We start from the raw sequence: 13,388 nt of genomic DNA on the forward strand, positions 1-13,388 counted from the left end.
GGTCAGGCACAGTGAGCACTGACCTCAGAGCACCCAGCAGTTCCCATCTCAGGCGAGTGGATATTGAAGCTGATCAATCAGAACCCCCCAGGTTTGTGCAGGAAACCAGCAGGAGGGGAATGCCCGAAGCGGGGTGCAGGCAGTGGGCACCCTCCAGCTTTCTCCAGGGAAACCCTGCCCAGCCCCTGGCACAGGGCAGCCCCAGCCCAGCCCTTACCTGCCCACGGGCTCCTGGAGGGCTTGGCAGAAGGTGCTTTCATCCACGTCGAGTGGGCAAACATCTCCTGCTCTGAAGGCTCCAGGGTTGCCTTGGAAAAACATCCATTTTGCTCACTGAATATATGTTGGGGGACAAAAAAAAAAAAAGCCAAACCAACAAAAATATTTTCAGTTGAAGCTAAGTGGCCAAAACGTATTTTTGCCCCCTTTTTTTTCCCCTCAGGGACACCCAGGCCAGCAGCAGCTTGTAGGGAAGCTGCTGGACTGCCAGCAAACACTGTGTGACTGTGGAGAGGTTCTGCACAGCCCTTCCCTGCTGCCTCCCAACTCATCCCTGGGGTTGGAACTGCTTTTAACCCCCAAAGCCCCAAAGATTTTTTCAAAAGTCCCTCAGCAGTTCTCATATAGGCCCCCTTCAGATACTGGAAGGCTACAATAAGGTCTCCTCAGAGCCTTCTCCTCTCCAGACTGACATCTCCAGAATGAATGACATCTCAAAGGCCTCAGTGCCAGTGCACCAAGCCTGGGAAGAAACAAGAGGAGCTGCAGAGGTTGGGATGGGCTGGGATGTGGTTGGTATCACCCAGAGGTGGTGGGATGGCTCCTCTGACTGGAGCCTGGGGATGGAGGGCTATCAACTCTTTAGGAAGAACAGGAGGGGGTGACACCCTCTACACCACTGACTAGCTGGGCTCCATGGAGTTAGAAACAGATAAACAGATAAAACTAAGACACCATTCTCTCCAGCTGAGAGAAAGCAGCTTGGCCATGTGAGATGACTGAACTGAAAAAATTCAAAATTGTTGTAAGATAACAGCAATGACTTTCCCAATCATTTGTTTTGGCCTTATTCAATGTAGTCTTGTGTAAAGAGATGTAAACTCTTCCCCTTCAGCTTTTTACAGATAGATTTTTCTCACAAGCAGTTTATGTAAAAGTCATCATGTTACCTGGGGTAAGCACTTGCGGGCAACTGGAGCATCAGGAGAAACCTCTGCTGACAGGTTGGGCAGGTATGTTGGTCAGACTCCAGTAATGCTGTTCTAACACCTGTGTGGAATTAGAATCATCAGAATGGTTTTTAAAGAAAGGAGGGAAATTCCAAAGTTCTAATCAATTGTAAAAAACATGTATATGGTCAAAGGGTGAATATGATCTTGAGTGGAGAGCATGAAGATATAAATGTTCAATAGTGTAAAAAAAAATTCTAGTATGTACCAAATAACCACATGGTTTTGGTATTTCAGTGTTGTAACATCTGAAGATGCGGTTAGGTTGTGCCTTGATCTTTTATCTAGTCTTCTTCCCACTGTCCAGTAGAGTTGAAGTCACCAACCTCAAGGTTAGGGAATAAAACACTGATCAGGAAAACATCCTGAGTTCTGAAGGATTAAATATTTAACTATTTATATATTAAATAGTGGTGGGTTTGTTTCGTTTTTTTTTTAGTCAGCAGTTAAGTCACCAGATCAGTCTTATATAAGAGAAAGGGCTGTGAACAAAATAGATTGATATCTAAGACTGTCATCACTTGCACGATTACACACTCTGCTCATACTCCTCCTGTGTGTAAAGGGGATTTAACCAGAGACATTAAAAGGGAAAAGAGCTTTCTGCTTATTTTCCCCTTTCTCTAAGAAGCATCCTTCAGAATAGACTTCAGGATGAAAGAGAACTGGAAACAAAGCAACTTTGTTATCTTGTATTTCTGCTCTCAAAAGATCAGATGTGATTGTTTTGAATTAGGAAACATGCAAGGAACACTTACATTCCTCACAATAACTGTTCCCACAGCAGGGAATAAAAGCTCCATCAGTCAGTAGGGCTTTGCAAAAAGGACACGACCTCATCAGTTATGGGATCATCATCACCATCATCATCATCAGAGGAGGAGGATGGCTCTTCAGATAAACAGAAATGCTTTTCCTTCTTTCCTTTGGCATATGCTTCCTGTAGGCAGAGTGGGGAAGGAAAAAGACAAAAGTTAAAGATGGGCACAAGGAAAAATTTTCCAAGCTTTGGATTTTATCAAAGGAAGTAAGAGATGGAATTCTGGGGTGGAATTTTATACTGGAAAGCCCAGTATCTCTCAGCCCAGGAGACCATATTTCTTCTTTGAACCTAGGACACATTGCTGGCTCATGATCAATTTGGTGCCCACCAGGACCCCTCCCAGCCTGTGCTGAAGGTACAGAGGATCCAAGGCTGTGTCATTAGATACAGATTATTTAAGCTGGCAGACTGCAGGGCATGAAGAAGCAATAGTGGAGGGGCTGGGACAACTGAAAAGCTATTAGAAATTTTCTGTGAGAAATGATACAAATGAGGGACAAATGGCACAGCTACTGGCTGCCTTTTCCTCGTGAAAACAGGGACAGAAGAGGGAAAAAATATTCCAGCGCAGTCCACCTCCAACCACCAACCAACCAACACAGGTATTCTTACCTCTAAATCTCCTGCTCCACAATGACAGGCAGCAACCCTGCTTCTTCCCGTGACACTCCACTCCTCCTCGGAGCCAGGGACTGCAGGAAGGCTCAGCCAGGGCTGATCTCCTCCCACCTGGGAACAGCTCCCTGAGCTCACACACAACCCCATCTCCATGCTGGCAGGAATGGGTGCCTGAGGGCTCCCTGTGGCAGGGCCGACTCTTGAGCTCTTCCCAGCACCCGATGGATGTGGATTCTGAGGAGCAGGTGGCAGCTGGTGGGAAAGGAGCAGAGGGGAACAGCAGCCCAGCAAGGAGCAGGAGGAAAAGGGGATGGGCTGCTGGGCTGCCTGACTTTCTATAGGGTGTGGGCAGGAGATGGGAGGGAATAGTGACCCCTCTCAGATCCCTCGGGCTCGCAGGCCCTCCTTCTTTACTTCTCCAACCCAAACTTATTTAGTTCTTTCACTCCAACTATGACAGGTACCTTTGTTCCAATCAGCGGGAACCTCACCAGGCCACCCTCACCTCTCCAATAGGATGGACAGAGGCTCAGCAACTGCGTCTGCCAGCTCGTCAGGACCCGTGCATGGACCCCGTGAGGTGCCATAAACTTAGAATCATCACAGAATCATAGAATTAGCTGGGTTGGAAGGGACCTCAGAGATCATCAAGTCCAACCCTTGACCCACCGGTGCAGTTGCTAGACCATGGCACTGAGTGCCCCATCCAGTCTCTTTTTAAATGTCTCCAGGGACGGAGAATCTACCACCTCACTGGGCAGTCCATTCCATTGCCTGATCACCCTCTCTGTAAAGAAATTCTGGGAAAAGAGACCAACTCCTATCTCACTACAACCTCCTTTCAGGTAGTTGTAGAGAGCGATGAGGTCTCCCCTGAGCCTCCTCTTCTTCAGGCTGAACAGCCCCAGCTCTCTCAGCCTCTCTTCATAGGGCCTGTGCTCGAGTCCCTTCACCAGCCGGGTTGCCCTCCTTTGGACCTGCTCCAGGACCTCGATATCCTTCCTAAACTGAGGGGCCCAGAACTGGACACAGTACTCGAGGTGTGGCCTCACCAGCGCTGAGTACAGGGGCAGAATCACTTCCTTGGACCTGCTGGCGACGCTGTTTCTGATGCAGGCCAGGATGCCATTGGCCTTCTTGGCCACCTGGGCACACCTGCAGGTTCTTTAGGTGATCACAAACCTCTTCTTCTCCCCCAGTGGGGGCTCCTTGGTTGTCCCAGGCCCTGCTTTAGATTCAATTTGTTATAAAATGTTGTGGATTGTTTATTAAACTGTTATATGTATTAGAAATCTTTTATTAAAGTATTGTAGTAAGTTGTTTTGGAAAGTGGGTGGAGCATTAAGATCACAGCCTGGTGACGTAGAGACGGGAGCAGACGAGAAGGCCCTTGGTAACAACTGGAACATGCGCAGTGTATCAAGAAGAGAAATGTAACAAGAAGAGGGGTCTTTAAAAAGCCTGCTGTGAGGAAAAGTGGGTGTGGCAGTTTAGCAGAGCTGAGACTCTCCTGTCACCCAGCGCTGTTTTGCTCATTATTCTACTTGCTATAATTAAATTCTAATTTGGTTTAAAAAGACTCAGAGTACATGGTCAATTTATAACAATTTGGTGCCGTGACTTGGATAAGGGAATAGTGTATGGTGGCTCTTCGGAGGGGGCCCCCGCAGTGATTTTGCGGCTCCGGAGACTGTCAATCCACTCAACCCTTACCGACGAACCTAAAATCTAGAATATTGAGCAAAGGGAACCGGTAAAATCCCATAAACATTCTGTGCACGGGAGTCCGGACGAAGACGCGTGGGACGCGTAAGTATTGCGCAAGGTATTGCGCAAGGAACAATCCGGGGAGGATTGGCCGTCCGGGCGGGGTTGGTTATCCTGGAATATAACGAATGAGAGGTTCGACATACTGAACCAAGCGAGTGCGGACCCTTTAGTGTTGCCTTCGTGGAAGGCAAAGGCGGCCTGGTTCAAGTGCGACACGGTGATCACACCCAGATCACTCGGGCCAAAAGCACACAGACATCAATGTGATGGATGGCAAATGGCGTTTTATTGGGGGTTACACAGGTTTAAATAGCTCAAGGTGTGCAATGTCACTTCCGTCTGCATTCCTCAGGCTATTGTCTTCTAGGGGGGGAAGGGGCTTGGCCTAGCTTTCCGTACACCGCGAGATCTTCCGTCCGCCAGACCCTATCTGACCACATTTCCCCCCCCCCTATGCACAATTAAATAGGTTAAAATGCAATCACAAAAGTCTACTTATAATGTTAGTTAAAAATTTACCATCTATAAGTTAGTATGATCTTAAAAATAGAATATCAGTGCAAATCTTTAAAAATATATGTAAACATATCCCACGTCCCTGAGTTAAAAACTTAAAGCACCATGAGTGAATGGGGGTTAGAATGAGTTAGTAGGGGGTAACAGAATAGAATAGAGGTAGTTTGGGGGCTATTCTGGGGTAGTAACATGCGAATGTAATCCTAGAGCAGCTGTTGGTGTTCTAGGAACAGAATGTCAACACTGTCAAGCTGGCTTTTAACGAATGATACTATTCTGTTCAGGATACAGGGTCCGAAGATCAATGTCAAGATGAGTAGTGTACTTGGGCCTATCAAGGTTGAAGTCAGGGTGGTCAATCGCGGTCCTCTTCCGGATGGCACAGGACCCTGTGAGCGATCAAAATCTGAATACAAAAATAATTAGCGACATGTTTGCACAGAAGCATCGTGGCCCCCCCCCACGGGGGTTGCCTCGCCTTCGTGCGGGTTCTACAGGTACGGGTGCTTGAGATGTGGATGAGATGGTCGCTGACATGTTGTCGTCTCCTGCCACCGGAAAATATGGACTACAAGGGCGCCCAATGATGTAGTCCTGTAGACAAAAACTAAGAATTGTCATTAGTTCTGTCCTGAAGGTCCGGTTTAATGGACTTAAGAGGACACCATTTAACCTTGCCGTCTTTTTTGACAGCTGCGTACCCTCGCCCTGTTAGGACCAGTCTCCACCCACATTCCCATAACCCCAACTCGTTCCTGATTACGACCAGTGGACCTTCCTCTAATGCGCGAGTGGTCCAATGTTTTTGGATAGGGCTGTTTGCCTCGTCTCCCCTGGGGAACTGATTTAATGCTAATAGAGCAGTTGCTAGCAGGCGTGCTTGGTCCCCTGTGGGAACTGTGCCAGTAAAGCCCTCTGTTTTTGCCAATACCTCCAATTTAGATTTTAAGGTCTGGTTTGCTCGTTCGACTATGGCTTGTCCCGTGCTGTTATATGGGATGCCATGTACTAGTGTGATGCCCCATTTTTGGACAAAAGTTTGGACTGATTTAGATACAAAATTTGGACCATTGTCAGTTTTAATTTGACTAGGGACTCCGAGCCATGCCATGGCTGTCAGCCAATGTTGGATGGTCGCCTTGGAGTCAGTCTTGAAGTGCTGGGTGGCTACGATCACCCCACTATAGGTGTCTACAGTCACCGCTAGCCACGCTCGAGGTTTCAGCAACTGGCAGAGTGTAAAGTCCGTCTGCCACACCTCAGAGGCTTTGAGACCTCTGGGGTTGACTCCACTGGACCACAGTGGTGCTTTCTGACAGTGAGGACACGTAGCTACCACGTGCTTTGCATCCGCGGCTGAAATCCCACATCTCTTCGCTAATGCCTTGGCTCCGATGTGGAGAGACTCATGAAGCTGCCGGGCATCTCTCAGCGTCCACAGTCCCTTCGCAGCAGCGTCTGCCTTATCATTGCCGGTTTGGAAGAAGCCTTTAATGGGGTTGTGGCTGTTAACATGGATGACCGATATGGTACCCCTTCGGGAAAAGAGCGCGTCTTCTAGCATCAGGGCTGCTGTAGATGTTGATACACCAGGTCCCGACATGGCCAAGCAGAGTTTGGCCACGAACATTGAGTCAGTCACTATGTTGAGATGTTCTGTCGGGAACAGTCCGCACGCCAATACCACAGCCGATGCTTCTAGCTGTTGGACTGAAAGAGCACGATCGGTCATTTTCACACAGTGCCACTCCTCTCCAGATAGCCAGACAGCTGCCGCGGTGGAGGTGGTCGAGGATGCGTCCGTAAAGACCGTGGGTCCTGGCTGGGGTCGGTCCATGACCTTCTGTGGAAGGTCGATGTCGACAATTGCTAGCATTTGAGTCCAGGGAGGTTTTGCAGCATACCTGACTTCTCCACCAAAGCCTATGAGGGCTATCGCTAGGTGCTCTGACAGCGTCACTGATTGCACTGGAAGCTGCTTGCGGAGGGGTAAGTAAACCCTGGCAGGTTCGATGCCTAGATGTCTTAAGGCGAGTTTTCTGCCCTTCATGATGAGGGTAGCAAGGCACTCCACTCCTGGGGAGAATGCACGTGATGGCTTTCCCAGGACTATCCATTGTATTGGCTGAGCCTTTTCAGGAGGGCCCTGGGCCAGTGCTCCTACTCCCCCTCCTTTGGTGAAGTGTACGTACAGGTCGAGTGGTATATTCGGGTTCCACCTGGCAAGCGTGCTCGATGATACCTGCTGCTCGATGAAGTGGAGGGACTTCTCTGCCTCTGCCGTTAGTGTTTTCCGTTCCCATGGGTGCTGTCCTTTTAAGAGATCATGTAGAGGTGCCATGGTTTCAGGGGGAATCAGGACGATATTTCGAAGCCATTGTAAGGACCCCACTAACTTTTGCATGTCGTGGAGTGTCTTAACGTCTCGACGGATCTTCACTTGGGGGGGAGTTACGTAAGAACTTGTGATCCCCACTCCCAAAAAGCTTACACACGGCCCTTTTTTTATTTTGGCACTTGCGATTTCAAATCCGTGTATTTTCAATGTCTCTGAGATCGTTGACACCAGCTGGTCCACCTGGCTTCCTGAGGGTGCGGCAATTAGAATATCGTCCATATATTGAATGATGGTGGCAGTCGGGTTACTGTGTCGAACCTGTGTCAGCGCCCGATCTACTGTAATTTGGCAGATGGTGGGTGAGTTGATCATTCCTTGGGGCAGCACCTTCCACTGGAAACGTAGGTTGGGGCGTTGGCTGTTTGGGAACACGACTGAAAAGGCAAACCGCTCCTTGTCCTCCTCATGCAAAGGTATAGAAAAGAAACAGTCTTTAATATCAAGAACAGCACAAGGTTGCCCTTCTGGTATCATGGAGTTCATGGGCAACAGTGTTTGGACAGGACCCATTGGTTGGATTGTTTTATTCACTTCGCGCAGGTCATGGAGGAGACGAAATCCCTCACCAGTTCGTTTGGGTATAACGAAAACTGGGGTATTCCATGGGCTAGTGGAAGGCTCTATGTGACCTTTTTGTAATTCACGGTCAACTAACTCAAGAAGAGTGTCCATTCGAGGCTTTGATAGGGGCCACTGCTCCACCCACACAGGGTCAGATGATTTCCATGTCAGTTTAATTGGTGGAAGCGGGTGTGTGGCAGTGGCCCTTAGAGTAAATTTGTCACCCTGGCTTTTAATAGAGCTAGGGCGTCCCTTCCCAGCAGGGGTGGGACCCCTGACATAACATATGGAGAAAGGGTGATGGTTTTCTCCGGTCGCTGTTCAGTATGGAGCGTGATTGCTATTAGTTGGGCGCTCTTCCGAGCTTGGGTTAACCCCCCGACTCCGCCCACCATGGGAGCGCCTTCCAGTTTCCAGTGTGGGGGCCAATTTACCTCTGGAATAACTGTAACATCTGCCCCAGTGTCGATTAGAAAAGAGATGTCGATGGTGATACTCCTGGGGATATTATAAAGGGAACAGGTCCCCCACACCACTGGTGGACTATCACATTTTACAGCAAGGGCCACTCTGGGGTCTCGCCCCCTAGGGGTGGTCCTTGTTGTCCCTGAAATAGAGGCAGGGTTGGCTGGATCGCCGGTTGGGCCATGGAATTGGTCGCTTCTTGGGTGTGTAGCAAGTTCGGATATGCCTGGGGGGGTAGCGAATTCGGGAGCACCCCGCCACGTCCGGGGTTGGTGTGGTTGGGCCGCCTCATGTCCCAGGTGGGAGGAGGCTGTGTACGGCCCGGCTGCCCCCTCCCCCGCCCGTTTCCCTGGAGTTTCTTGTTTCTGCAGTCCCTAGCAAGATGCCCCTGCTTTCCGCAGACCCAACATGGCCCTCGGAATTGGCTTTGACGTGATGGGGGCGCCACTGAAGGGTTCCCCTGTTGGGGGCAGTTTGCCAGCATATGGCCTGCTTGGCCACATTTAAAACATGTTAGCACATTGGCTATTGCGGTGCTAACAGCCATTTGGATCGGGGCCAAATGCTCTTCGTTGGTGACATGCTTAATCATGTCTGCTATGCTTGCCCCTATTGGAATGGATCGCAGGATCTCTTTGGTTCTCACATTACACTGCTGACGCAAGCAGTCTAACATGACTGAGCCTTTTGCCTCTGATGGCAGAGATGAGGAGTCAATGGCCGCCTGAAGGCGATCCACGAACTGCGTAAAACTCTCGCTTTCTTTTTGCCTTAATGTGGACCATGGCGATGGCTTGGCCAGAAATCTGGACGTTGTACGAATAGCATCCCTAGCGGCACGAGTGGTTGCCGCAACCTCGGGGGCCCGCAGGCCTTGGGCTTGTGTCTGGGGGGTAAGCAGAGCCGGATCTGTACCCATTAATCTTTGCAGGTTAGAGCCATGTAATGGGTGGTCTGCCCCTCCCACCAGGGCTAAAGCCTTGGTACAATTCTCTTCCCATTCTTGTCGGAAAACAATCATACCAGCTCCGTCGAAAATTAATCGGCAGGTTTGTTTTATATCAAAGGGCAGCATATCATCTCCCCCAAAAAGCCCGTCAATTAGGGTAGATACCATGGCCGAATTGATCCCCTTTTCCGTAATTGCTTTCACAACTGCCTGTATATCCTTAGGGTTTACCGGCGAGTAAACTCGCTGCCCTCCGTCGGTCACTCGGACCGGGAACGCCAGAGCGGCCGACGGAGCCCAGTCCGCGCAAGCCATCTTAATCTTTCTCCAATCCGTGAGAGATTTTTCCCTTTGGGGTTCCTCTCTATAACGGATGGGGATGTTTTTGCTTTTAATCTTATATAATCCCGTTTCCTCCTCCTCAGAAGTCGAATCGCTATCCGACTGCTCGTCCCAACTAGTGTCGGGCTCGGAGTCAGAGCTCGTCTGGCAGGCTACTTCCGGTTTCCCGTGCCTTTTCCTTGAGCTCCGGCCCCGCCCACACCCCCTCCCCTTGCGGGCGGGCCGCTCGCCCCCTCGTGGTTCGCCCCGCCTCCTGCTCGGGGGGGTGGGTACTTTAAATGCAGCTTTCAAATGCCTCACGAAGTCGCTCTCACTGGCTCTCTGCCACGCAGTCACACTCACACTGTCGTCCCGACCGGCGCCGCCCCGCTTCTCCCGGTCGCATTCCTCCCAGTCCCGGCCGGTGCCGCCCCCCTTGTCCTGTTCGCATTCTTTCTTACATTCTTTTTCACATTCCTTATCGCACTCCTCCCCCTCCCCTTTGTGCGCGCCCGTCGTTCAGGTGCTTCCGCCCCGCTCCCGCCGGAGGCAGCCTCGCCCCGCCTCCTCCCGAGCCGCTCGGCGCCATTTTCAAATACATATGGGGGAGGCTGGGGCCATGCGGTCTCGGATTTCGATCTTTCCTCAACCGCCCTGGCCTCCTCGGTCAATCCCTCCCAGAAGGATTTTGCCGAATCCTGGCCCTCGGTAGGTGGGTCAGGGTTCGGGGATCTGGGTGGGAGATCGTCCTCCCGCCGGTCTTTAGGCTCGGCGAAATCGCCTGCGCCCGGGGTGCACGGCGTTTGTGTGGCCGCCCCGACCCCCAGTCTCGGGGTGGCCAGCAAGCATTCCCTGGCAGCCTTCCAGGTTTCCCGCTCTTGTATGGCCTTTCGCAAGGCCTGCTCGACCTTACCCCAATTTTTAAGATTTTTTGCTCTGCCCGTGGATTTTGCTTCCTCGGCAAGAGCTATGGTACATCGATTCCATGTCTCCGGATGGAGAATATCCACCGGCTGATCTATAACCTTAAGGTCTAATAACCTCGTAATTAAGAAAGTAAAATCTTTCATCTTACAATCAATCCCCCATTGTTTCTGCAACAATGATACGACCTTGGCAAGGGCTTCCATGCTTCCTTGTCGGTCCGGGAGCGTCCTCCCCGCCAGTGTCGGTCCTGCCGCGCTGGCCGTCGACCACTCAATTCCAGGCGAGATTCCCGACCCGCTGCTTCCCGGGTTTCGGCACCAGAATGTTGCCTTCGTGGAAGGCAAAGGCGGCCTGGTTCAAGTGCGACACGGTGATCACACCCAGATCACTCGGGCCAAAAGCACACAGACATCAATGTGATGGATGGCAAATGGCGTTTTATTGGGGGTTACACAGGTTTAAATAGCTCAAGGTGTGCAATGTCACTTCCGTCTGCATTCCTCAGGCTATTGTCTTCTAGGGGGGGAAGGGGCTTGGCCTAGCTTTCCGTACACCGCGAGATCTTCCGTCCGCCAGACCCTATCTGACCACACTTTAGTACTGTGGTTCCCATCTCCCGCGAGGGACTGGGCCAGGAATAAGGGGAGCGAGTGAGTGTGTGAGAGAAGATATTCCAGAAGATGGGATCGAAGGGCAGCAAGCCTTCGACACCCATGGGGAGGGTACCCCTGGTGCCTAAGAATACCCCTTTAGCATTTATTTTAGAAGAGTGGAAACACTTTCCGGGAGCAATAGGGAAGAGCAAACAAAAAATGATTGAATATTGTACCAAAGTATGGGGAGGGAAGAAAATTTCTAAAGAAGTTATATGGCCGGTCTATGGGTCTGATAAGGATTGGGTAAGACAACTATTAAACTTTTGGGTTAACGAAAAAGAACCTCTTAATTTGGAGGAAAGTCAATATGCAGCGATATGGTTAGAAACACCCCAGGCTGCATTAAATCCATTGAAAGAAGTGAAGGTTGGACAGAAAAAGAGGAAAGAGAGGAGAGATGAGGACTTTTTAATTCCCCCTCCTTATGTCCAACCACTATCACCCTCTCCTGCTGCCCAACCACTATCACCCTCTCCTGCTGCCCAACCACTATCACCCCCTCTTGCTGCCCAACCACTATCACTCCCTGCTGCCCCTTCACCCTCACCCCCTGCTGCTCAACCAATACCGCCTCCTGTTGTCCCACTAATATCGCCTCCGGTTGACCCACCACAATTGTCTCATGTTACCCCACCATCACTACCTCCTGTTGCCACACCACCATCTTCTCCTGTAACTCCTGAAACTCCTAGGGCACCACCCCCTCTGTCAGAATTTTCTCCTTCTAGATGGAGAACTAGGAGCCAGACGAGGGCAGTTCAGATGTACCCCTTAAGAGAAATGCCTATGGGAGGACCGCAACCACATATAGGGTATATATCTGTACCCTTAAATTCTGCTGATTTGCGAGAATTTAAGAGGACAGAAATGGGCAGTTTAATTGAGGATCCACTAGGGGTAGCAGAGAGAATTGATCAATTTTTGGGACCAAGTCTTTATACGTGGGAAGAAATGCAATCCATCCTAGGGCAGTTGTTTACTGCTGAAGAAAGAGATATGATCAGGAGAGCAGGGATGCGTTTATGGGATGCCCAACATGCCCAGGGACCACAAGCAGACCTTAAATGGCCTCTACAGAATCCAAATTGGGATAATCAGAACCCAGTACATAGAATTAATATGCAGGATTTAAGAGTAATTGTGGTCCAAGGAATTAGAGAGGCAGTACCTCGTGGTCAAAATATTAATAAAGCATTTAGTGAGAGGCAGAAGAAGGATGAGAGTCCTACGGAATGGTTAGAGCGGTTAAGAAAAAGTCTCCAACTATATTCAGGAGTAGATCCTAGTACTCCTGTGGGGCAAGTACTACTTAAAATCCATTTTGTGGCTAAGTCATGGGAAGATATCAGAAAGAAGTTAGAAAAATTAGAAGATTGGCAGGATCGAGGATTGGACGAATTATTACGGGAGGCGCAGAGGGTATATGTTAAGAGAGAAGAGGAGAGCAGTAAGCGGCAGATAAAAATGATGGTAGCGGCAGTGAGGGAGGACTGCAAGAGTAGGCCTCCCGAACATAGAACTGCTGGGCGGAAAAAAGAGAACCAGACAGTAAAAAGAGAACAAGGCAGTTGTTTCTATTGTGGGAGAAAAGGACACATTAAGCGAGATTGTCGATTAAGAATTAGGGATGAAGAAATGGTAAAGGTAGAATAGGGGTGTCAGGGGCTCTACATTTTGGGGGACCGGAGTCATCGTGAGCCCTTGATAACTTTAAAATTGGGTCCCCAAAGACAAGAATTTACATTTTTGGTGGATACGGGAGCTGAAAAATCGACAATTAAACAAATTCCAAGGGGATGTAAAATTTCTTCTGAAAAGGTACAAGTAATAGGGGCAAAAGGAGAACCTTTTAGGGTAAATAAAATTAAGAATGTAGTATTCGAATCTGAAACTAAGACTGGAATTGGAGAACTTTTGTTAGTTCCCGAGGCAGAATTTAATTTGTTGGGGCGAGATTTGATTGTTGAATTACAATTGGAAATTAAAGTGAAAGATCAGGAGCTGACGGTATTGGCATATCCCTTAACTGTAGAAGATCATAAACAAATCAGTCCGGATGTGTGGTATTCTCCGGACACAATTAGCAAACTTGAAATTCCTCCCATAAAGGTCCAAGTTACTGAACCACAAACACCTGTAAGAATTAAACAATATC

At 49.6% G+C, this 13,388-nt stretch overlaps 1 protein-coding gene across 3 annotated transcripts in view; it reads right to left on the reverse strand.

The window, feature by feature from the left end:
• Positions 1-13,388, reverse strand: part of LOC139801814 (ankyrin repeat domain-containing protein 7-like) — a 92,790-nt gene that overhangs the window by 4,027 nt on the left and 75,375 nt on the right. The window contains exon 2 of one of the 3 annotated variants that reach the window (XM_071756474.1): positions 218-329. The exons of 1 other annotated variant lie outside the window; for it this stretch is intronic. In XM_071756474.1, coding sequence (XP_071612575.1) covers positions 218-321 — 104 coding nt within the window. In that variant the 5' untranslated portion in view covers positions 322-329. Of the gene's footprint in view, positions 1-217; positions 334-13,388 lie in introns of those variants that run through there. One more of the 3 variants, XM_071756473.1, reaches the window with a different exon arrangement.

Source organism: Heliangelus exortis, chromosome 13 (assembly GCF_036169615.1).
Source record: "Heliangelus exortis chromosome 13, bHelExo1.hap1, whole genome shotgun sequence".
In the NCBI taxonomy this organism is placed as follows: Eukaryota; Metazoa; Chordata; class Aves; order Apodiformes; family Trochilidae; genus Heliangelus; species Heliangelus exortis.